The sequence below is a fragment of the Danio rerio genome, chromosome 21 (assembly GCF_049306965.1).
Source record: "Danio rerio strain Tuebingen ecotype United States chromosome 21, GRCz12tu, whole genome shotgun sequence".
Classification (NCBI taxonomy): Eukaryota; Metazoa; Chordata; class Actinopteri; order Cypriniformes; family Danionidae; genus Danio; species Danio rerio.
Genome location: NC_133196.1, coordinates 6776321 through 6803856, shown reverse-complemented (window position 1 = coordinate 6803856; position 27536 = coordinate 6776321). Strand labels below are relative to the sequence as shown.

The following is a 27536-nucleotide window of genomic DNA, read 5'->3' as shown; positions in this document are numbered from 1 at the left end:
GTAGCAAAATGTGCAGGTATTTTATTGCAAAACATGCAATGACTGACCTGCCAAACTAACTGCAAACTGTACAAAACATCACTTCATTTTATTTTAGTCGTGGTGTACCCTCGTAAATGTCTGCTTCCAAGACGTTAGAGACAAATGTTTTCCTTTAGCATCATCACTTGATGTTGCCGCCATGTTGCTGTCTCTTAGCTGTACTGGTTGTTACGAAAAAAAAAATAACATCCTCACAACATCCAATCAGATAAGAGGAACCGAGAAGGTAGCATTTGAAGGCTTAAAAACACAAACGGTTTCTCTATTCTGACTGTATTTGCACACAATTGACAAATAGTCACAGGCAAATTAAACTTTAGTGACAGGGCATTAGTGGGCATTAGTAATGATCCTGTCTACTGTCCTGAGCATCTCACACGCTGGCCCCGGCCCATCGAGCAGTCCTTATTGTTGAGCCCTGCACTGACACCTCCAATAGAGATCCAGTGCTAAAATGTTGCTATAGTTTTTTTTTGTACAGGTGATATATATTCCATCATCAAAAATGATTAAGGTCATGACTGTCTTGTACGATAAGTCAATATACTGACTATTGTGAGAGGCCTTGGTTATGCTTTTCAAAGGTGTTTGATTTAAAATAAATAGTGCTTTGAAAAGTCCTTGAATTTGCTTTTCATGAAAGTGTGGGAACCCTGACTAAGGCTATGCCTTTAAGGCTATGCATCAGATAAATGTTAGACTGAGAAAATGCTAACTTTAACCTGCTTTATACCTTCCCTGATTATCACCTTTTGCTTTAATGAAGTGGTCTCGACTCCCTGGACAGTGCACTGTGTTTGTACAGCTCTGAACATCACAGTAATAACTTTGCTTTCCATTGAGAGTGCTAGAGCTGCCATCAATAGGAAGAAAAAATGTTCAACTTTTGAAAGAAACATATTTTGTTGTTAAATCAGTCATTAAAATGTAACGCGTTCTTCCTGTAAAGCAACATTGCTCTTCATTTGGCAGCACTACTGATAGGTCCCGACTACCGTCCAACTATTTTCTTTTTTTGTTAACAGTAAATAACAAAACCTAGAGAGCATCTTGGGTGTCACAAATGTTTGTTTTGTTTCGCAAATATTTGTCCCAGCTAAACATTTAGTTGCTTTTAGTCCTGTTCTATTAATTTATAATTAGATTTAATAACATTGTAATAGTATTTGCTGAGGTAAAACAACAAAGTACTTCAAACATACAAATAAAGGCATTTCATAATTGGTTAAAAACACTGCATGAATAAGCTATAGAAGTCAATATTGTATGCTTTTAAATCACAGATCATTTTAATTGTAATTGTGTACTTAAAAAAACAATCCAGTAAAAAACGAACAATGATACAGTGTTCATATTTCATAAATGCATGTTCATAATGGATCATCACACTGCTATTGACTCTTTTTACACACTGCCCTTTAGAGCCTGTATTCAGAAACTGCATAATAGACACATAACTCTGATTATAACTCTGTATTAAAACCCATCTTGATTATAAATCTACAAATACAGTGAAAAAAGACATGCAGTATTTGTAAATAACAGAATCTTAACATGTATTCAGTGCATCAGGATGAAGTAGAGCAGAGGAAAACAGAGGAAAATGATGCTCCAAGTGATGCTTTTAGCTCCGTTGCACAAGTTTCCCTCACAGCATGAGAGGCCCTTAACATGAGGAATCAAATTTGAGGCATCGCAGAGAGATTTAGACACACAGCCTTTTACACTCAGTGACTGGCCTCCGAAAGTCCCTGTTGAAAAGAAACATTGGAGTTTACTGCAATATGCATTAAAAGTAGGGCCGCACAATATATAATTTCAGCATAGATATCGCAGTGTGATCATTCACAATATAGACACATCGCAGGATATGCAGTGTTTGTTTGTTTTTGATACCTGTGATTGTATAATAATTTTAAAAGCATTCAGGTATGAAAAATTGCACCATTTGTGACCTTAACTATAATTAATTGTATTGAATAATTTTTATTTTTTTATTCAGTTTCTGTACTAGATACTGTTTGACTCCGGAAACGATAAAACACTTGATTTCAATTGTATCTTTTTCTTGGTTGTAATTATAGTTTGTTATGCATGAAATGACTTACAACATATGCAAATACAGAAATGCACTGCAAATAGCACAGACAACAACGAAAACGTGTCAGAGGACCTCAAAAGTTTCTAGATTGTTTATTAGATTTTATGGAGAGATAAACGAGTGCATGAAAATACTCACAACACATGCAAATACAGAAATGCACTGCAAATAGCCAACGCAATCTCACGGCAATTCGTAACTTTTTGATTTAATGGCTAATTCGTATGATCTAATTCGTACAATTTAGTACGATTTGCCCATTACCCAATGACTGTTGGGGTAGGGGTGGGGTTAGGTGCCAAGCCTCCTTTTTAAAATCATACATTTTCGTACAACTGAACTCATACGAATCCGAATAAATGAGCTACTAAACTGGCAAAGTGTAAAATACTTACGTTTCCTCGTGAGATCAGGCTGGTTGTTTTCACATCTGGAAATTTACATAATAACAGTGTGCTTACTGAGAGGCGGGATCACGTTGGCTGTAATGAGGCGATATAGGAGTATTCGTACCAGTCCTTACTTTTATACGGATTACATAAAAAGAGATTATTTGTTTTCGACTTGAATTGGTTATTTCACAAGTAAACATATCAAGCTTTATATAGAATCATCATCTTTGTTGAGTATTTGCATTTAGCATTTTAGTGACCTGTTTTTCTGACCACTGTCTGCATGCGTCTTATGCAGACGCTTGTAATAACAATGCCTCGTGGGCGTGGTCGCATTAAAACTAATGCGATCAGACTGAAAAACTAGACATAGGCTGCGTCCGAAACCGCCTACTACTCAGTAGGTACTGCATTTGAATTTAAACGTACTACTCGGCCGTTAGAAAAGTACGTTCTATACAGTATGAATGTGAAAAGTATGAATGGAATTCGGACATACTACATCCGCCATTTTGTCATGGTCACATGACCTACCTGCGTCAGTTGCGTCGCTTTACTCCCATTCATGAATTCGCTCGTGGGGCATCATGGGATAGCGCAGCATGCATGGGATGCGCACTCCGGAATCTCGCCGGAAGTAGTAGGTCATCCGGGTACTTCTCGCATACTGATTTTCGAATTCTATGAATTCGGACATACTACTCGGCTCGCATACTGATTTTGGCGTACTATATAGTATGGAAGTATGCGGTTTCGGACGCAGCCATAGTGTTGGTTTCATACTGATTTCTTTATTGAGCAATGATTGTTTTCAACATGCATAGCTGCATTTAAAAGTAGACACTTCAAGCGTTCTAGAGATACATGTCTTGTGTCTGTGTGTTTTGTTTTCGCGGAGTTTCAGCGCATTTTAATGACGCGCACAGAGAGAGAACAGAGAGAATGCCTTCACTGTTTGTATACCTTATTTTGCTAAAGCACACACGTTTGTTGTTGTTGTGAGTGTGCACAACAAAAAGTAGACACCTGGTTCGATTGATGTACTGATCTTATCTGTTTGATCAAAACTGAAAGTGTAATTTAAGTTATGTTAAGACACTACACGTCAAAACGCGTATACGCAGTCTTCAACCCCAGGGCTTAACTAGGTTAATTAGGTTAACTAGGCAGGTTAGGGGATTTAGGCAAGTTATTGTATAACGATGGTTTGTTCTGTAGACTATTAAAAAAATATATAGCTTAAAGGGGCTAATAATTTTGACCTACAAATGGTGTTTAAAAAATAAAAACTGCTTTTACTCTAGCTGAAATGAAACAAATGATACTTTCTCCAGAAGAAAAAATATTATCAGACATGCTGTGAAAATTTCCTTGCTCAGTTAAACATTATTTGGGAAATAAAATTCTAAGGGGGATTATAATTCTGACTTCAACTGTATTTCACAGAATAACCAAATATTGCATTGTTATTTTTTTCCGATATCATGCAGCCCTAACTAAAAGCATAAACATAGGAGTGATGTTAAATAAAGACTTTAATAATCTTTCTTCTTACATGTTGCATTCATGCAGCGGTTTTCGTCCCCTGTGCAGGCCATTTGAGTTTTGCAGTACACACCAAGACACGTGTAACACGTGTTTCCATTCGGCACGTCATTGCTGGGATCTGCAGGTGGAAAAATATGCATGCTTTCTTTAACTGCAACTCTCTCTCCTATATTTTTTGCATACTAAAATGTTAGTAGTGTAGCAGATCACAAATCTCACGGTTCAGATCACATTATGTGTTTTGTTTGAGTCACTGATCAGACCAATTTTTTTAGATTAGAGAAAAGGGAGAAAATAAATGTCTTGGTTTTAACAAACATAACTTAGAACCTGTAATTTTAATAAAAATCAAGATATAATTATGCAGCTGAATTAAAAAATAAAATTAAATACAGTGAAAAATTATCTTTGTTGCTGATAATGCTAAATGTATAAATTATAATATTGTACAACACATCATATTCATTTATTATTATTTTTTGTCTCATTTTCAATTTATGATTTAATAATTCATTGATAAAACTCTTGTTTCATTACTAGATGTAACAGTTTTTAAGATCTATGCCACATGTGTCAATTACAAGGCTTTTAATCAGGCCCGACAACAAGTTTTGTTAATGAAGTTCAAGTGGCCCGTGCTCACTTTAAATATTAGGTCTTTAACAATTACAATTTTAAGACGCAGGTGGTGCTGTTGCGCTTTACCCTACTCATTAATTTAGACGTTAGCGTAACGTGCACTAAATGTGAACAAGGTCAAATACTTCTAGGACTAGCACAATGTCACAAAAACGCCAAGTGGACAGCGAATATCGACAATTTTAACCAAGGTGAAATACTCATGTGAATAAATGTTCTCTATTGACCTTATTCTCCGCAGACGAGACGCGCTGCCATTTGAATCTTTTTGGCACAAGACTTCCGGTCTCATTCACTTCCATTCATTTTTAGACATTAAAAACTGCTCGTTTCGCTGTTTGATGTTGCAAACTGATATTTTCCTGTTATATTATTCTACCTGGTCTGTATAGTCATGCAAACATTTGTTTGTAGAGCAAGTAGTTTGACCGTTTTTTGCCGTTTATTATTCCTTGTCATTTCTCCCATAGGCGACTGAAACGGAAGTTCTAAGACAATCGCGAAAACAGGCGCACTTCCGCATTTTAGAATAAGGTCAATAAAGAAGCTGACCAAAACATCCCGCAGATCCCGCCTCACAGACCACAGAGTAATGACAGTAGGCATGGCACGGGACATTACACCTAGAATAGAGGAGATTTTTTTTCTATGAAAATATGCAGGATGTCTGGTAAAAATCCCTAATTTTCTTAGGTTTGGCATGTAAGCCCAGTGCAAGTGTCCTTTGGGGCAAAATAATCTAAATAATACAATTTCTTACTATTTTTTTTATATAGGCTACCATTTATCTATAATAGCCTAATAAATATATTGCTTTAATTTTTTTCCTTTAAAATCCACAAGTTCAGTTGTAGGCATTGACAGTTGACCTGGATCATTTCATGATTAGGTTGCCTTTTTAAAGCTAAAAGAATAAGTTTAATAGTACAATATCAGAAACCGTCTGTTGCTTGTTACAATGTGGTATATCGGTTGTTGGCGTTTTGTTTTATCATCAGTTTTTTCTGAATATTTATTTGTTTTTAAAGTAGACTACTGTTCTATGCTAGCCTACTGTACTGTTTTATATTGGTTAAAGACCTTATTTCATAGGTGTTATTTCATGTTTTGATAGAGAAAAAAAAACATGCTGTGACACAAATTAAATGTAAAACCTTACTATTTTGATAAATGTGGTTTAATGAAGTGTAAGAGATGTTACACAGTTGTTAATACACTTTTATTTTCTCTGATAAATATATATTTTTTAAAAATGTGTATGTATGGCCCCTGACTTGACTCACAGCACTCGGTGCGGCCCTTACCAAGTTTGGATTTGACACCCCTGATCTATTCAGTGACATTTTTGATGGTTGTTGATGGTTGATGCCACCTATTGGTTAAAGAATGTAATTGCTACAACTTTCAACAATTAAACAGCAACTTTCAAGTTAAACGGTGATTTTAATGCTTTACCATAAAACGTATTGCATTGTTATCTGCAAGACTTTCTATTGATGGCTTAATCGTTTTCTCCTCTTATTAGATTTCTGATCAAGTTATGTCAGATTTATTTATGCAGTGAATCATCTGATTTTCATTGAGCAGGTGTAATATTCATTAATATTAATTATTCAAACTCTTATATTCACTAAGGTGCCGCTGCGCTGTTTGGGGTTGAATGATAGTTGCATCATCATTAACCTGCAGGCTGCATTTTGCTTATGGGGCTGCAAGAAAATAAATATTATTTGTTTATAATATATTTATTATAATTAATAAATGGTAAAATAATGAATAAAAAGAGTGAGGCTGGTCAAATAAATAGATTAAAAAAAAGTGTGACTGCTGAGAGGGCCAAAAAATGGACCGGCCCACCTGAAATTCTCCCAGTCCTCCTCACCAATCCGGGCCTGATGTACACTATATGATTCACAATATTCAGCTTGTTTTTTTTCCCCTAAGAGTTTTATAAATTCAGTTTACTGAATTTATAAGTTGAAATTAACCCAAAAATGTCCATTTCATTTTCATGTTCTGGGTTTCGTAATGATGTATATTTGTGACTTCAAAATCGCTACATACTCACACTACTACTCTAACATGCAGGGTTCCACACAATCGATTTGGGTTGGGAACGCTTGAAGGAATTAAGTGAACTTTTTAGTTTTTACAAATTTAAGTAAATTGAAAATAAAACAAATAAGATGTCCCCCCCATGTGTTGTTTCTGCTTATTTTAAGTAAGCAGTTTGAACAAACAGCAAACATCTTTTTTTGAGTGCATCAAATGCCCTTTCAGCTGCAACCCAGTGCTGGGAAACACCCATACACATTCTTATTCAAACACAGACACATACACTCATTCCCGACATCATTATTGATTTTTATGTTTAAGAAATAACAATACTAATACTAATATTAAACTCTTATTTCAGCATACAGTATTGACATAAAACCTTGAGTACAGTATAGACATTGATTGAATTGTGACTTGTGTATCGTTACACTCCTAGCTAAAAGTAATGTGAACTGTTGACTGTAAAAATATATACCTTTTGCATCATCTTTATTACACAGGTCTTCGTTACAGCAGTAAGAAGACACTTTTGCATGGCCGAAGTTAATGGAGCCACTCGGACAGGCGATTGCTGGAGCACAACTTTTAACTGTTGCCAGAGAACTACTGAGACCTAATGCACCTAAAATACACAGGAAAAAAAAACAGTTTAGCTGCACATCCTCTTAGTGGAATACAGATCTGGCAACGGTTTCAAAATGCATCAACTTACACCTGCAATGCAGAAAACAAACAGACACAATTTTGTGATATAAACTGTTATCATATTGCAGAATAAAATAAAACGTGATCTGCAGTATTTTGGATTTTATTTTATATGTACATAATTATTAGCCCTCCTGAATTATTAGCACCCCTGTATATTTTCCACTAATTTCTGTTTAATGGAGAGAAAATTTTTTCAACACGTTTCTAAACATAATAGTTTTAATAACTCATTTCTAATAACTGATTAATTTTATCTTTGCCATGATGACAGTAAATAATATTTGACTAGATATTTTTCAAGATACTAGTACTGTATACAGCTTAGTATCATTTAAAGGCTTAACCAGGTTAATTAGGCAAGTTAGGGTAAATAGGCAAGTTATTGTATAATGAAGGTTTGTTCTGTAGACAATTGAAAAACAATGTTGCTTAAGGGGCTAATAATATTGACCTTACAATGGGTTTTAAAAAATTAAAAACTGCTTTTATTCTAGCCAAAATAAAGCAAATAAGACTTTCTACAGAAGAAAAATATTATTAGAGTTACTGTGAATATTTCTTGTTCTGCTAGACATGATTTGGAAAAAATATTCGTAAAAAAAAAAACAAAATTCACAGGAGACAAATCATTTTGACTTCAACTCAATATCTTTGCCTCTGTTAGTTAAATCAGTGACTTGTTTTAATTTTCAAAAGTTGAAATTACATTTAATTATACTCATAATTAATCAGCTGTCTGCATCTTTATTAGTAAGTTATAACAGTGATTTTTCATTAAAAAAAAAGTAAAATCACACATTAATTCACAGAATAAAACAAAACAGAATCTGTATTGAAGATTTTATTTTAAATTCCCACCGGAAAAGTAGATGTTCTTTGACAAGCTACAAGTTAAATACCATTACATTACTAATATACAGTATCTACAGTATCTATACAGTATCTTTTTGCATTGTACTTTTATCAGATCTGGTTTAACAACAGAAAATGTGGTTGAGAAAATTGAGAATGAAAGCTAACTGTTTCACAATGCTTTGTCTTATCTGACAGTGGATATGGTATTTGCTAAAAATGATTTAGTTTTAGAAATGTGCTTTTGTCTTTTCTCCCTCTAAACTGCACAGTACAATAGTTGTAGCTAAAATAGTTGTACAAAATGCATTTGAGTAAAGTCAGCCCATAGCATGTTTTCATGTTAATATTTACTAAATGTCATGTTAGTTTAACAAGCACAAATTGTTATTAGAACATATAAAAACTGTTCTTTAAACAAAAGGAAATTATGTAATATTGCACATATAAAAATCATCTTATTTAATCATAAACAAATTGAACATATAAAAACCCAGGCTCATTCTGGAAATGTACCTCTATATACATTTCTGGAAAGTGCCAGATACATCCCAGGAGTTACCTTTTTTTTTTTTTTTTTGCAGTTTTTGTGAATCCACCAGAGGCCGCTGTGTTTGCTTTTTTAGATCTCAAATTTCTTTTTCACAAGTGCCATTCAAGCTTGTTGTTCTCACGTAAATCCACCAGAGGCCGCTGTCGACTGACTCACTAACTGACTCCTCCGTTCCTAAACCCAACCAATAGTGTTTTCAAAAACACAGATTGACCAGCCCACACACTTCCCTAAACCCAGTCAACAATTTAAAAAAGCAATCCAGAAAAAGAAAAACCCTCAACTGATTTTTACCACGTTTTCAGATTTTACCACATTCACACCCTGTTATTTACTTGTTTATTTTACTTTTTGGATTCTGTTTTTGTCCTACCCGTTTTCTGGAACCGTTCTTCATCAGACTTGAACCCTGTCATTACGGTCAACTTTGCACTTCAAGTCCATCAACGTACATGGCGAGCTACTGATCAAACTGGTAACAGCGGGAAAGCCGTCCATAAGGAGGTAAACGGTCAGCTGGTAGGTGCGAAATAGAACGGTATCAAACCGCCCCGTAGCGTTTGCTTAAAAAAACGAAATGCAGCCAAACGTACTTCTAGCTACGTAATTTGCGATCTCCAGAAACATATATAGGGCTATGTTTTTTTTAGAATGAGCCTATGTTGCAACTTCATGTTATTTAATTGTAAAAAAAATCATGTAAAAAAAATAAATAAATAATCGCAGAATAAAACAAAGAGATTGGGATTTGTTCTCATTTTAAAAAGTTGAAATCACACATCAAATCACAAAATGAAATCTATATTGAACATATTATTTTCACTTCAATTCAATTGAAGTTCATTTGTTTAGCGCTTTTCACAATAATTAATGTTTCAAAGCAGCTTTACAGGAGCACATTATTGCAATATAATTAAGATCAGAAAATGTAAGATTATTGGTTACCATAACTTTAACTAATTACCTAACTAATACCTTTTAACAGTTAAAGTTATTATATAAAAGCATGATTAGCCTGCAGTTATATAGTAAATAGGTATATTTAATAAAAAAGTTCAACATCATTTACATGAACACTTTTACAGCACCATTCAATTATATCAGCATCTCCCTCAGTCATTTATAGCAGCAAATCTGCATGCATTTCCCTGAACTTACTTGCATATGGAGTTGCAGCGAAACAGCTGAATAAACCACTGGGGCATGGTATCTGAGTACAGGAGCTCTGCAGACCCGGGCATTGATTACACGTTAGAGAGTGTCCTTTAGTAATAAAAAGAGGAGAGATATTAGTGAGAGAGTGACATTAGTGATCTGTATTTGAATTTCAATTCAAGCAGTTCATCCTTTACCTGCAGTAAAAAGAGCAAATAAAAGAAAAGCTGAGATTTGCAGATGCATCTTTGATCAGGAGGAGAGTGAGTTGATGTGTCTGTTTCACTGCCCATTTTAAAGTTTATCAAAAGGGGTGGGACTTAAGTGTATGCAAAAAAGGGTGTGTAGGGTGGGACTTGATGAAAAAGAAAGTTTTAAATAAGGAGTTCAACACACACTAGAGTTGAAATAATTGATTATTATTTACTATTTAAAACTATTTTTACTATTTTAAAAAATACATTTAAAATTACATTTAAACAATTACACTTAAAATTACATTTAAAAAATACATTTTAAATTTAGCTGTGGATCTGGTATGTATTTTTTTTCCTTTATAACATTATACACATTTTAGTCAAAGACTTTTAAACAATAACAAAAGTTTATAAATCTATTAATAAAAATGGCAATTATTTACTGACTAATATATTAAAATTATAATTATAATAATATTGTAATCATTCATGCTAACTATTCTGCATATATTTTGCTATTTATAAAAAGTTTCATCCAAATATATAAAATTTGGCATAAACCACTCCATCGTCATCAACAAAAATAGACATATTAAGAATCTTTTCCAATATTATTTAAATACAGTCATGTTTATTGTATTTATTCAATGTCATTTGGAGCCAGTAGCTTTTCGACTAAAGTTTCTTTTTAGTGCTCCGCAGATGAAAGAATGTCTTGCAGCTTTGGAACAAGATCAGGGCGAGTAAACGAGATAATTTCGATATCTGGATGAACCTTAGAAATTCATTTATTTATTTATTTTTAATTATTTATTTTTTTAACGAGTGAACCATCATTTAGGTAAGCTTTTAAGGATATTGTTTTCTTGCTCAAGCTGTGACAAAACATCTGTGTACAGTACATACAAATGCTTATTTCCTTTTGTGAAGCCTTTAAGTATACAATTTACTTATTTTATATGGCGACAAAAAACAAACAAACATTGTACCCAAAATTATTATTTCCTTTTGGAATTAGTATAAGTACATAGGTTTTGTACTCAAAGGCCATTTGAATCGTAAATCATTACGTAAAAAAAATTGTTGTACCTAAAAAAAAATCTTTTTGAAATGAAAAGCCTTTAAGTACACTGCTTTCTTGTGGCAAAAACAAACAAACATTGTACCTAAAATGTATTATTTATTTTTAAAATTGAAAGCTTTTAGGGACACATTTTTTGTGCTTTAACTGTAACAAAAATAGTGCACCTAAAAATGATTAGTTCCTTTTGGAATTATAAGCCATTAAGTATACAGTTTACTGGTTTAAACTTTGACAAAAAACAAACAAAAATATTGTACCTAAAAAAGATCATTTCCTTTTGGAATTAGAAGCCTTTAAGTATACAGTAGGGTTTAAGTTTAAGTATACAGAAGGGTGCACAACTTATTTGAGGACCGGGAGGGAGACGCGCGATTTCCGGGAGATTATCACTCGTTTGCGGGCATTATGAGTCCTGCAAATGCATAGAGACTTCCGGGAGACTTGGGATGTCTGAACAGGGGCGTTGCTAGGGTCGAAAGGGATAAGGGGCTTGTTTTTTGAAAATGTAATTTTCTGCATGTCTTTAAATCTGAATATGATTTATTTTATAGTGTTAGTTGTTATCTAATGTAATACAAAGCTACAAACATGTTCATTTGGACAGAGTGATTAACTAAAGTGTAGTTTTGTCTTGGAATTTCTAAATTCAATACCTCGCAAAATATTGATATTCAATAGGCTACTATTTTTGATATAATAGAAACTGTATCAAAATTAGTACAAAAAAATTAAAGTAAAGATCTATATGCAGGAAATAAGTTTACTTCAAATTTCTTTAGAGGGAGATTTTTTTTAGTTTTCCTCAAAATAGGTTGATGTGGTCATTGCAGCAATTCCATATATACCTCACAAAAGTAGTGGAACATTCCAGGAAATCTCTAATGGATGAAGGAATCCAGCTATTGCTGTAGTTGAATGAAAATAAGATCTGAATCAACATAAAAAGGCTTTAACTGGTCTTTTACACAAATGCTACAATAAATGGTTTATATGTGTTCTTCCAGCCTTCTTAGGTATTTTCATAAGAATAAAGTCCATTTATAATTCGGTGTTAACTGATATAGCATGTTCTAATAGAAGCTATAAAATAATACGCTAGATGCATGAAACAGATGTGCCTGATAAATATGTCAAGATATCTATATCATTTGTAGAAAGCTAGTACAATTTACATTTATTTGAATAATTAGCATGTATTTACATTGATATGATGCACATTTGATCGATTAGTTATATTATTTCACCAAAACTAAACACATTTTATACTGTGAAAACAAATATTAAGCTTCATCATCAGTAACTATTCAGTTTCGCGAAACAGTTGTATTATTGCTTACATATGCTTGATAAGTTATCAGCATCAGCTCTTCAAAATAATGAATATATATGATGACGGGATTTTTTAACACCATGTGATAACAGTGCCACTCCCACCTGCCGGTAGAAACAGGTACTGCTGAATAGCTGACTTTAATTACATGACCCAAATGCTGCGTTAAGTGGAGCGCGTGATGTAAGAGCTAATTTTAAGGACTTCGATTACAAAATAAATGTTATACAACCTATTTTTATTTAAGTGCAACATATTCCAACAGATCAGGGACTTTTGACAATACATCAGGGGCTTTAACTGTGACAAAAAACAGTGTACATTAAAATGATTATTTCCATTTGAATCGTAAGTCTTTAATATACTGTTTTCTTGTGGCATAAAAAAAATCATTGTTCCTAAATATTATTCATTTATTCATTCATTTTCTTTTCGGCTTAGCCCCTTTATTAATTTGGGGTCGTCACAGCGGAATGAACCGCCAACTTATCCAGCACATGTTTTACGCAGCGGATGCCCTTCCAGCTGCAACCCAACACTGGGAAACACGATTACACTCTTGCACACACTCACATACAATCTGGCCAATTTAGCTTATTCTATTAACCTGTACCGCATGTCTTCGGACTAGAGCTGGGCGATTTGGCAAAAAAAATGATCACGATAATTTTTTTCATATCAGTCGATATCGATATTTATCACGATAAACGTAAAATCTTTATATCTATCAATTTTATACGATTTTCAGTATGCCAATCGCTTTGTAAAGCTGATTTAACACATTTAGGTAAATGTTTTAGCTGTCTGACAATATAAATGATAAAATAATAAACAAAAGAACAATCTTAATTCAGCATTTACTGTTCAAGTTTTCAACAACCAAATACATTACAAGTTATTAGATATTATTGTTCAACATCAGAAGAAAAAAAAAACATAATGAACCCGTTTTGAAACAAGTAAAGGTGATATCCGCGGATGTTTTAAACAAATTAGCACAAATGCAGACTCTTATTTTACAAATCGCGCATCACAACGAAAACATGCGGGGAGCCCTAAAGGTTGTATTTTTGCCTCCCGTTAGTGATGCGTAAATGGCGGTGCGGGCGCTGCGGATAAACCGCGGTCGGGTAATAAAAAATACATTATAATTAGCTAATTGCAGGTCGGTTGAGGGTGTATAGCGGGACATGGCAGTGGATCAGCGAAAAAGCAGTGAGTCCGCTTAGCATTATTCACTGCAGTCTGCAGCTGGCAGCGTTTCAGAGGCGAGGCAGAGATGGCGTGGCTGCGCGGGGATATGAAAAGCAGAGAGCGTGCTTTTCCTTTGATCTCGTTTTTGGTGTATTTTGCTTAACTTTCGTTTGGGTAAAATTATTTTGCATTACTTTTGCCCACTTTGAGAAATTTAGTGAGTTTTGTTCATTTTTATTTAGATTGATTTGTATGTTATTTTTTTTTGGCTCGGCTCTTTCCATACAATATTGAGCTACCCTATCTCCTCAAGGGAAGATGTCGTACGACTTCCATTTTGCAAACACGTAGAAAATGTATTGTTAAAGACATCAGGTAAGAGGTGAAGGTCATTTTTATATTTATTTTATTCACAATAGGGAAGAATGCGGCACATTCAGATATTTATTAGAAGCACATTAAGAAGCACATTAAGAAGCACAGTAAGTGTTGCCGATTACTTGGGCCAGACAGAATCTGCACATTTGTTTTGCTTTTTCTCTATAGAATTTTGTAAATAATCTGTGTATTTATGTGGAATGATTTTGATATCGTAACTAAAATTGCAATATACAAAATAAAAAATAATACCTTTTAAACTTTTATTTAATGTATATAATGCAAATCCAATTACATTCTCTTATTTGATAAACAAAGCGAATTTGCTAAGACAGAAAATATTACTTTACAAACTCTATCGTACCTAAATCAAATGAACATTTTCATATTCTTTAATATTACTGAAATTAATTAAAAAACTGAATTAATTAAATTTACACATATTTACACAAGTAATGTGTATATTTATATAGCGCATTTTATTGTGAATGGCCATACACCCAAAGAGCTTCACTATCATGATGGGGGTCTCTACACCACCACTAGTGAGCAGCATTCACATGTATGATGCTATGGCAGCCACAGGACAACGGCACCAGTGCGCTCAACACACACGCTATTAGTGAAGTGGAAAGACCGTGATAGAGCCAAATCGGTGCAGGGGATGATTGAGAGTCCATGATGGGTAAGAGCCAATGCAGAAAATTTGGCCAGGACACCCCTATTTTTAACGAGAAGTGTCATGAGATTTTTAATGAGTAAGTAAGTAACCCGTCTTGGGCTGCAGGGTGATATGTCCGTGGTAAGTAAATATATAGACTCAATGATGGGCTATAAATCCGCCACAAGCTGCTTCACTCTTAAAGATTGCACATTTGCTATATTTATAAAATACGTAGTTTTATATTAATGTCTTTAAGTAGTAAAAGATAAACATTACTTTTTAGCTATCTCGATCGACTAGTTAGACCAGCAGCTAGTTTCTTGGGAACTGCAGCTACATTAGAATCTGGTTAAAGTAAAGTTGATGGTATGTAATCAGGAAAAGACTATCACATTCCCCTTTCACTCAAAACTCAGACGGTTTGTTTTGCAAGTGCAACGGGGGTGTAAAAACTGTCAAAAATGCTACTAAACAGAAAGTGCAGATACTGAGTGATAACTTAGGCAGAGAGTAGAGTTCAAATGTTTGTTTGAAAAGAAAATATAAAAATACAATGGCAAAAACATCAAAAACTTATTCAAACTAGGAGTGCAAAAAACGAATAATCGTCGAATAATCAAACATTTATTAACATTCATCAGTCTTACATAGTCTAATAAGCAAACAAGCACATGCATAAAGCTAGTATCCTTATGATTGTGAAATGAGAAAAGCCAGTCTGCATTAAGATTGTGTTAATATATTGATATATAAACTAGTGCTTTTTTTTCTGCAACAGATATGAAATCGGAGACGCCAGTGTTGCCAACCTAGCAACTTTGTTGCTGTATTTAGTCACTTTTCAGACCCCCTCAAGCAACAGATTTTCAAAAAAGTGTTTAGGGACAAATCTGGCAAATTTTTTTTTTTTGGTGTTACTGCAATTTTTTATAGACTCTCATATATTCGTACTGTATCGTTCTTACTCTTCTGAACGAGCTACGGGTGATGCCGTTGGACCCTCTCCTGCCTCAAAGCACTCAGGGCGTACTCACACTATGGTATTCAAACCGTGCCTAGGCCCGTTTCCTGGATCGTTTGAGAAGTGTGAGTGCTCTGAATCGGGCTCAGGCACTGTTCACTTGGCCAGCCCTGGCTCTGTTGGAAGAGGTGTGCCAGAGCGTAATTCACTTGGGCTTTGGTGCGGTACGCTTGTAGTGTGAGTGCCTGAGCCCAAAACTGAAGACGAGACGTGATTTTTTCTGGACTGTTTCATATGTGTTTATTATTCATTCATATTATTAAAGACACAAATCCCTCACTGCACGACAGCTACACCTTCAGCAAACCTCCTAATTCCTGCAGCACGAGGACTTTATGATTATTTATGAGAGTCAAAAGTGGCTGATCTGTTCAGAGACATATTTGACAGCGTGTTGCTGCATATCAAACGATTAAAACGATATAACTAAAGAAATCTCCACTGTGCTGAGAGAGAGAGCGCTTACTGAACAGTGCATCATCGATGACGTAAGCATGCCTAGACCTGAATGTAATGTGAGTGTGGACGGTCGGGCTGCCGTGCTTTGGCCCGGTTCAAGGCAACTCTACATAGTGTGAGTACGCCCTCACAGGCAGCCAAGTACCACACAGCTGTCTCTCACACCTGCAGCCCGAGAGCAGATCATCACTCTGCGTACTAACGGCAGATGATTTAGCATTGCGAGTGTGAGGTATTTTCCTCGTACAGTCAAGCTGATCTGCTCCTCCTTTCTAAATTTAGCAATTTAATTTAATTTAATCGTTCGCTCTTTTTCCTTTCATAATCACAGAGATTTTAGTGACAGTTTCTGAAATTGAGTTTATTTTGTCTGAGAGATTACTGCAAATTCACTACACATCAATACTGATATACTTTATTCAAACAACAATTAATTTGATTAAATTGACATGCATATCTAAAGCGTAGTATAAATATAAACACCTCTTTATTAACCCTAGGCTGTTAAACAAACTGCGCGTCAGGACGTCAGTAATATGCAAATTGACGGATGACGTAATCTAGCGACATTTAAGGAAGTTTATTTATCAACAAATTTCTGGAAGATCATGTGCTTATGATTTACCACAGCCGGTCCCACATTAGCTAATCATGATCCTCCAATCGTATGTTTCCTAAGTTAGAAGGTTCAGATCTTACCTCTCTGACAGGTCATTCAGGGTGTCCTGGAGGGGAGAGGTGTCCAACCTACAGCATCTAAACACTGGGGTACCTCAAGGCTCTGTTCTTGGGCCACTTCTCTTCTCCATCTACACATCATCTCTAGGACCAGTCATCCAGAGACATGGATTCTCCTACCACTGTTATGCTGATGATACCCAGCTATACCTCTCTTTTCATCCTGATGATCCCTCGGTTCCAGCTCGTATCTCAGCCTGCCTGTTGGATATTTCACACTGGATGAAAGATCATCATCTTCAGCTGAACCTCGCAAAAACGGAAATGCTTGTAGTTTCTGCCAACCCGACTCTACACCATAACTTTTCAATCCAGATGGATGGGGCAACCATTACTGCATCCAAAATGGTGAAAAGCCTTGGAGTAACGATTGATGACCAACTAAACTTCTCTGACCACATTTCTAGAACTGCTCGATCGTGCAGATTTGCACTCTATAACATCAGAAAGATCCGACCCTTCTTATCTGAACATGCAGCTCAACTCCTTGTTCAAGCTCTTGTTCTCTCCAAACTGGATTACTGCAACTCTCTACTAGCTGGGCTTCCAGCTAACTCTATCAAGCCTCTTCAACTGCTCCAGAATGCAGCAGCACGAGTTGTCTTCAATGAACCTAAACGAGCACATGTCACTCCGCTGCTAGTCCGTTTGCACTGGCTGCCAGTTGCTGCTCGCATCAAATTCAAAACTCTGATGTTTGCCTACAAAGTGACTTCTGGCCTAGCACCTTCTTATCTGCACTCACTTCTGCAGATCTATGTGCCCTCCAGAAACTTGCGTTCTGTGAATGAACGTCGCCTCGTGGTTCCATCCCAAAGAGGGAAAAAATCACTTTCGCGAACGCTCACGCTCAATCTGCCCAGTTGGTGGAATGAACTCCCTAACTGCATCAGAACAGCAGAGTCACTCGCTATTGTCAAGAAACGACTAAAAACTCAACTATTTAGTCTCCACTTCACTTCCTAATCTGCAAATGCCTCTTTGAATATCACACTAACTGTACAAAAAAAAAAAAAAAAAAAAAACTACTAACACTTCCCTTCTTAGACTTTACAGACCTGAAACTTGCCTTTAGTACTTATTAATTGTTGCTCTTAGTTGTGTAAATTGCTTCCTTGTCCTCATTTGTAAGTCGCTTTGGATAAAAGCGTCTGCTAAATGACTAAATGTAAATGTAAATGTACTATAAATAACCACTATCTTCATTCCCTATTTATCAAGAAGCCCCCCTTCCCCCTGTGGTTAGCACTGTTGCCCCACAGCAAGAACACCACTGGCTCTGGTCCTCGCCTGGCTGGTTAGTGTTTCTGTGTGGAGTTTGTATGTTTTTCCCACTGTCCAAAGATATGCGTCATACGTGACAGACTAAGCCAAACTGGCACTTTGTTTAGGTCCCAGCATCAGAATCTTTCCTTTTCAAAGTAGTTCACCTTAGCCACTTCAGCCGGCGAGTTCTTGAGATTTACCTGAGCTCAATCTCCACTCTCGCTGTGCGATTTTTCAACAAGATACTAGCATTTAGTTTAAAGTGACATTTCAAGAGTTCACATAGCTGATAATTGATTAAAAAGCGTGAGTGGCATGCTGTCCCGGGAGAGAGCCCTGAGTTCATAAGATCCTCGAGCCTTGGGCTCCCTCACATTTTCAGGGCGAGAGGGGAGTTTGAGCTCATGTAGATCTCGAGAACTCCCTTGCTATTTATGGCTAATGACAAATTAGGGATAGCTTTAGAGCAGGAGTTTTCAAAGTGTGAGGCGCGCCTCCCCTTAAGTTTAATTATTATATGTATTTTTTATCATATTTAAACGTTTTAATTAAACAAAGCAAAAAAAATAATACGTCAAATATAAGAAAACCTTTTTTACCCAGAAGGCCATAGCTGTGAATTCGCTTCTGTTTGGCAAGCCCGCCAATACAGGTATATGCCTGCTAATACAATGGATCGGTTTCTGAGACCCCCCGATTCAAACCTGCAGGTTAATGATGATATAACTAGATAAGTCACCATTTTGACATACAGCTGTTGTGGTACAGTGGTTAGTACGTTAGATTATGACGCGGCCAACCTGGGTTCGGTCCTTGTCTGAGTAACAATTTTTTTTTTTCATTTTTGTTGTTAAGACATAATACTGTTAGGGTTGTTGAACATTTGAAGTTCTAAAAGAGCTGTTTTCTCAAAAAAAGACGTGATAGTGTAATTAGAAACTGAATTGGAAATAACCTTATTTTAATATAGTCAGTGGTGAACTGAGGTGGGCCGGTCTGAGGCTTGAAACTCCAGGGCTGAAAAAGAGTCCCACTCCGGCCCTGCCTATGTCTATGACTGTGGGAGGACCTGGAAAACCCGAGGGAAACCTACGCGAGCATGAGGAGAACATCTAAACTCTGCACAGAAACGTTGACTGGCCTGTTAGAGACTTGGATCAGAGACGTTCTTGCTGTGAGGCAACAGTGCTAATCATTGGGCCGCCGTGCCACTCTATCGAGGAAAAGAACGGAGGAATAGGGGTGGAAGGGGGGATTCTTCCAGCCGGAGATAACTGATGTAAGGAACTCCAGCCTAATCTCACGAGGAAACGTAAGTATTTTATGTTTTGTCAGTTTAGTGGCTAATCCGTACAAATTCGTTTGAGTTCAGTCGTACAAAAATGTACGATTTTAAAAAAGGGGGGCGTGGCACCCAACCCCAACCCTAACCCCAACCGTCATTGAGTGATGAGCAAATCATGCAAAATTGTACGATTTAGATCGTGCAAATTCATACGAATTAGCCACTAAATCAAAAAGTTACGAATTGCCGTGAGATTGCATTGGGTTTTTATAATGAATTAGGAATCATCCCATTGGTGAGTCATGGATTAGCTAATGCGGGACTAGCAGCGGTCAATGATAAGCATGTGATCCTCTCAAAATTAGTTTATAAACAAACTTTACCTAAAAGCTTAACTAGGTTAATTATGTTAATTAAGAATTCTGAGCACAAAATGTAATAAAACAAAAAGAAATAATTCATAACATTTGTGTAATTTCAGAATAAAAAAAAAAAAACATCAAAATCTTATAATCTCAATTTTGATAAACAAATCAGAATTGCAACATGTAAATTCAGAATTTTGAGAAGAATTATGTAAACTACAACAAAAGTGTATTTTTGACTACTGTAAACCCAAAATTCTGAGGAAAAAATGTAACTGTGAAATGAAAACTTTCAAATGCATGAAATCGCGAAAAAAGTCTGAATTGTGACTTCGGTTTATGAGTCGCATTTACTGTACGTTCTTTGTTTATTCTGTGGCATCTTGAATAAATGTCATAATGGAAAAAGCATGATGCATGACATGGGCGTTGCTAGGCCTATTTTAGGCTGTAGCCCCCCTATATTTCTACTCAGCCCCCCTAAAACTTTTGTGACCATGTATAGACCATTTTGCGGGATGTGAACAATAAAAAAGTTCTTAACATATTTCCTGTTTTACATGATTAGTTTTCATAGATCCTGGAAATCCAAAAATGTCTTCATATTAATAAATAATGTCATAATAAATAAATAAATAAATAAGGTTTTAATGTTAAGATATTATTGAATTGCCTCTTGTTATGATTATAAAATAGTTTGACAACAAGCTGGACATATTCATGTGTCAATGACATTACCACATTGAAATGGTCAATACAAGCATGCAGTATACAGCATGCCATACAGATGTGTACAAAGACCCAAAACCTGATTAGACAGACATGATAGGATTTCAATGAAATTGCCATACCAATTATATCCACTTGCATGCTTTTAGTTCATTGTGGTGCACTAATTGTGCTGCTGTATTTTGCATCATCTGCAGTGGTTTGATTGCACATACTTGATTTCCGTAATCGGTGATATTATTATTCATGAAATTTTTTATGAAAAGTTTTTAAACATAGAGCACTTTTGTTTTAGTAATTATCTTATCGAGGTCGTATGAAATGTAAAAAAAAAAAAAAAAAAAAAAAACACACACACACACACACGGATGTTTAGTAAAAACATTTCTGTACCAAAGAACGAGGACAATCACTTTTCAGTAATTTATGTTGGCTGATGTCTGAGTCTGGTATGAAAGAATGCCACCGCAGATGCGATACTGTTGCAATTTGCATATTGTGAAGCTAAAGTATTTACAGTGTTCAGACATTTGCATAATTTTGTACTTAGTGTATTTTTACCGAATCATCAGCATGAGAAAAATATCATAATGAAAGGTTGAGTATGTGATGTGCAAATGAAGGCAAATGTGATTTAAATCCCCTTGAGGAAAGCGTATAAATGCATGGAAAAAAAGTTTTTGCAAATATAATTTGTACTGGCAAGTTGATTTTTATTTATTTATTTTTATTTGTTGCAAAATACAGTTGAAGTCAGAATTATTAGCCCCCCTTTGATTTTTTTGGGGGGATTTTTTATATATTTCCCAAATTATGTTTAACAGAGCAATTAATTTTTCACAGTGTCTGATAATATTTTTTCTTGAAAGTCTTATTTGTTTTATTCTGGCTAGAAGCAAAGCAGTTTTAATTTTTTATGAATCATTTTAGGGTCAAAATTATTAGCCCTTTTAAGCTAATTTTTTCTCACTGTCTACAGAACAAACCATCGTTATACAATAACTTGCCTAATTACCCTAACCAGCCTAGTTAACCTAGTTAAAATGTCACTTTAAGCTGTATAGAAGTGTCTTGAAAAATATCTAGTCAAATATTATTTACTGTCATCATGGCAAAGATAAAATAAATCAGTTATTAGAAATGAGTTATTAAAACTATTATGTTTAAAAAGGTGTTGAAGAAATCTTCTCTCTGTTAAACAGAAATTAGGGAAAAATAAATAGTATAAATAAATAATAAAATAAAATAAATAATAATTCTTCAACTGTATTCTTGATTTATAATATTGGTTGGTATTTGTTTTTTTTTATTTGGAGCTCTAGGTTATATAAAATGTAGTCTGAGTCATTTGTTGACCAAATTAAATCAGTAGGTTTATTTTAAATAATGAGAAAAAAATGTTACTTAAGGAAAATTGTTATGGGTTGAATGGGTTTCAACCTGCTCAATGCACTTTAAAAGTATTGAAAGTACAATACTTTGCAGAAGGGATGCTGAAATATGTAATATTTCACTTATGATCACTTATGAAATAAAATATTATTACTATTATTCATTTCTGATATTGTATTAGACTTCAACTCTAGACTTCAAATACAGGGCTGGGGAGTAAAGAAAAGTATGCCACAAAATACAAAAATATGAGTGATTGTGTTTCATTATACTTACAAAAAGGGATTTATTTTGAATATTAAGGTCATTTTAACACATTAATGGAAAGTAAAATTGACAGTTCATGTCGATGGCAATTGGTGACTCTAAAATGTAATAAAATAATTAATAAAATATTTAACTAACAAATGAATAAACTATTTCATATTAATTAATTAACCAGATTTATAAAAAATATTTAAATGTATTGCAACATATTTAGATTACAGTAATTACCAAAACAAGCAACAAATTATTCATTCATTAATTCATTTTCTTTTCGGCTTAGTCCCTTCATTAATCAGGGGTCACCACAGTGGAATGAACTGCCAACATATCCAGCACATGTTTAACGCAGCGGATGCCCTTCCAGCTGCTACCCATCTCTGGGAAACATCCATACACACTCATTCACACACATACACTACGGACACGCAACAAATAATGCTTTAAATCTTTTTTTTTTTTTTACAGAAAAAAAAGCTCATAACATTATTTCTGAGTGGCATTTAATGCCTGTGTAAATACAGCTTAATGAATCTATCTATCTATCTATCTATCTATCTATCTATCTATCTATCTATCTATCTATCTATCTATCTATCTATCTATCTATCTATCTATCTATCTATCTATCTATCTATCCATCCATCCATCCATCCATCCATCCATCCATCCATCCATCCATCCATCCATCCATCCATCCATCCATCCATCCATCCATCCATCCATCCATCCATCCATCCATCCATCCATCCATCCATCCATCCATCGTATGTCTATCTATCTACTGTACAAAAAATAAAAAGTGATACAGGAATAACCAGTTCAGTTGCTCATTTCTGAATGGAAAGTATGCCTAGAAGGTGTTTGTGTTTCCAGTAATGAAACCACTCACAGTTCCTAAAAAAGAATGTAGGTAACACTTCAGTATAGGGACAAATTATCACTGTAAGACTTGAGATATTACAAATATTTTGATGTCTTTGACAATTCAAACATGAGCCGAAAATAAAGACGAATCGGCTCCACAACCCAGCAGGTGGGAATGCGAAAAAAACAGCCCCCCTCTTTTCCTCCATTTACATTAGAAACATTTCTCGAAACCCACCTTGGTTACTCAGCCCCTTTTCACTCAACTCACACAGAATGGTCATTTCAAAGTCTAAATGTTCTAAATCAACCCAAGTGACTTTATCTATCATGTTTGATATAATTTGAAATGTTTTAGAAATAGACATAATCAAAACAATATATAACTTCAGGTATCTTTTGAACCACTGCCAAGGGTGTGCCTTTCCTATAGGCCGAAACTCTTTCACTAAATGCAAATGCCTTTTGTTATTTACACCCCTTTCCTTGAGGGGATTCTTCGATTTACTACTTAAGGGAAAGTTTCTAAATGTTCGGCGCCATGCCATGTTATGCATAGTTTGAAGTCATGGATGCATCTTTTAATCTTGGATCTATCTTTGAGAATTTGATGTCTTGCATTGATCGTTTATGAATCGACTGAATGAATTGGCATGATACACATTTACCTGACTATTAAATTGTTATGTTTAAACATATTTTGCTCACTCTGTAGTTATTCATTCTAGTAGATTACGCTGTATCCTTGTTTCCGCACTTCCTGTGTCAGGTCAGTAGAAGGACTAAAATCCAGTTGAGATGGAGCATTGGGCTCACTAATTGTATTTTAGGGATCCGACTGACTCTTGATATTGATACAAGTGTACTTGGGTTGAAAGGGCATTAAATTGTGTCTAGGACAACAAGGAGTTTCACGACTAACCTAGATAGGGTTGTTTGAAAGTAATATTATTCTAAATTAAGTGTATATGGGAAACTATGGGCTTGGTTAAACCACAATTATTATAGAGTACAGTAGTCGATTACATTTATAATAATGGCCCTAACCTATGAATGGAAATGATATTGTCTTTACTCAAGGGTGTACATCTAAGGAGGACTAATCAAAAATACTTTAGAAGGAGCAAGCATGGGAGCGGCCATCTAAAAGTAGTAGTCATCTACCTCTGTTTAATATTCAAGACTGACATGATTGATGATTGGAATCAGATAAAACAAAAGATAAATATATATTAATACTCTAAACCACCTCATATTCAAATTGAAGTCAGATATGAGTTAAATTTAAAGTAAATCAACATTGTGCATTGGAAAGACAGCCATTCATCCACCAGTGGACACCTCCATTGGATCCATTGGATATACATTTCATAACATGCAGGTTCTGATGAATGTGAATGCTGTAATTACCAGTCTTCTCCTCTGGATGTCACTGTTGTATTTCCTTTGCTCTGATTCAAGATCGCCTCAGTTAGGTGGGAACATGGCGCTATCCAATCAATGTATTTGTTCCTCTATATACAGTAAGCTATAATAAATGATAGAATTCAAAAGGTATGTTTAAATACAGAATAAATTATCATCTTTAAATGCCAAAAAACAGTGTCTTAATGTCAAACCAGAATCTAAAAAATACATTATTTACCTCAGTAAAGTAATTTAGTGTCCAACTCTCATAGAACAACTCAGCATATCGCTAATGCTACAAATAAGATTGTTAGCATTTAAGAATTAGATCAGTATAAGAAAATAAATCACAGCTGAATATACTAGGCTATTAGCCTGTTTTTAGAACAAAAATCAACAGACCCAAAAATAAAAGGTTACCAAAAACTAATTGAGAACTTGTGGAGTGCGCAGTGGCGAGGCAGTGGCGCAGTAGGTAGTGCTCTCGCCTCACAGCAAGAAGGTCGCTGGTTCGAACCTCGGCTCAGTTGGTGTTTCTGTGTGAAGTTTGCATGTTCTCCCTGCCTTTGCGTGGGTTTCCTCCGGGTGCTCTGGTTACCCCCACAGTCCAAAGACATGCGGTACAGGTGAATTGGGTAGGCTAAATAGTGTATGAATGTGTGTGTGGATGTTTCCCAGAGATGGGTTGCGGCTGGAAGGGCGTCTGCTGCGTAAAAACTTGCTGGATATGTTGGCGAATCATTCCGCTGTGGCGACCCCGGATTAATAAAGAGACTAAGCCAACAAGAAAATGAATGAGTTCTTTCAGTGTTAATCACCATACTTGTTAACACACAATGAATACTAGAACAATGACATATAGAAACTAAAAGTGTCAATAGTAAAATGTCTTCCATGAATCAGTAAATTGTGTCATATTTTTAATGTAATGTAATGTGTATTTATATAGCGCATTTATTGTGTATGGCCATACTCCCAAAGTGCTTCACAATCATGTGGGGGGGGGGGGGGGGGGGGGTCTCTTCACATCACCACCAGTGGAGAGTGATAGTCAAATTTAGTGGAATGGGATGATAGGGAGGCCATGATTGGTAGGGGCCAATCCAGCAAGATAATCCAGCAAATATTAGTTCTTAATACGTCACTAAAATGTAATATTTATACCTCAATTAAACAGAAAATCAGGTGAATAACTGCAAAAAAAGTTCAGTTTTTCAGAAAACAAATAACCCCTCCTTTCATTAACCTGGCTACAGGCCTAAAAGTGTAATGTTAATACAATGTTTATTAACTGATAAAGAGAGAGTTTAATAAAGACTTTAGTTTATTTTTCGTACAAATTAAACATCATAGTATTATTAAAAGATGGAGTAGTACTCTGCAGTAACCACAAGGGGTCGGTATTGTATTACAAATGTTACCTGTAAGGCAGTTGAAGACGATGTCCGATGCAGAAAGGCATGCGGTGGGAATTTCTGTTGCTGTAACTGAGGTAAACAGAAAGTCAAGGTTCGTTTCAACTCAATACATGTAGTAGACTGACCTTTATTTTTTTAAGTGAATTAAATTATTGGTGGGGACGTTTCAGTAGTTGGTGGACGGAAGGGACTTGTCCCCACCAATGTAAGTCTACGCCCCTGCCTTATTTAAGTAAAAGAAACAAAAAGAAGGAGTGCAAGTGAATATTAGAAAGTTTTGATTGAAATTAGCTATTAGTGCATCAAAACGTCAAACTCCAATTCTCTAAATAAACTCTAATATTTATAGAATAATTATTTATAAGTTATTTGTTGGTTTACAAACCTGCCAGATGTCCTCAAGATGGCCGAACTGTGTCTGACCTCTGAAGAATGTAAACACGCAGCCTTGCTGAAAACAAAACATGACACCACATACAGTTCAAATACTACTGTATTTTCTATTTTTATAGTAAACTATAAAACTATAGTTTAAAATAGAAGATGATTTGTGCCACGCTCCCACCCACCATAACCCTGGCAGCAGGTCTCACTACCGGCCTCCCGTGTTTCCCTGAAAAAAAAAAGGTACCACGGAGCTTCATGTAGCACCCTGGCAAAGCGCGCTCGGCAGCACTTTTCAAGCAACAAACACGTCATTTTCTTCGCAATGTTTCGTTTATGTAGGCCCGGGGTGTCCAAGAGCACAAGTTAATGAAACAAATATACTGATGTTATTGCCAAAACCATGTCTTAAATCGTGGAGAGACGACAATAAAGAAGTTTGTGTAGCACATTACTGTACCTCAGGTAGGCTAAGTCATTCAGTCGACATAGCAAGTTAGTTACACTAACATTATAAGGAAAAACAGTTTAGTCTAGTATGTTTTTTGTAGACATACAGTAGTTACTTGGGTATTTACAGATGAGGCATTTACAGAGTATTGTGAATTATTTAGGAGCAATTTTTGTGTTAAATTAAAAAGTGAGTACATTATAGTCATTTTAGTTTAATTATTCATTCATTCATTCATTCATTCATTTTCCTTTAGCTTAGTCCCTTAATTTATCAGAGTTTGCCACAGTTTCAGCTGTAACAGAGTCTAATTCTACATACTGGGAAACATCCATGCACATTCACACACATACACTACGGGCAATTAGTTTATTCAATCACCCATAGCGCATATGTTTGTAATCGGAGCATCCAGAGGAAACCCATGTTAACACTGGGAGAACATGCAAACTCCACACAGAAATGTCAACTTACCCAGCCAGGCCTAGAACCAGCGAGCTTCGTGCTGTGAGGCGACAGTGCTAACCACTGAGCCATGGTGTCTCCCCCAGTTTTATTATCTACATAAAAATGCAAGTCATATTAGCTGCTAATG

At 35.4% G+C, this 27536-nt stretch overlaps 1 protein-coding gene and 1 long non-coding RNA gene across 7 annotated transcripts in view; one reads left to right on the top strand and one right to left on the bottom strand.

The window, feature by feature from the left end:
• The window catches only part of LOC137488778 (uncharacterized), a 385094-nt gene that overhangs the window by 201874 nt on the left and 155684 nt on the right, over positions 1–27536 (top strand). The window lies entirely within an intron of this gene.
• On the bottom strand, positions 1521–27326 carry LOC137488777 (urokinase plasminogen activator surface receptor-like). The gene is made up of 6 exons (XM_073936105.1): positions 27323–27326; positions 26110–26175; positions 10052–10156; positions 7256–7402; positions 4091–4201; positions 1521–1793 (listed from the first exon to the last, which is right to left on the bottom strand). Exons 1-6 carry the CDS (start codon positions 27324–27326, stop codon positions 1603–1605), a joined length of 624 nt encoding a protein of 207 aa, XP_073792206.1. The 3' UTR covers positions 1521–1602.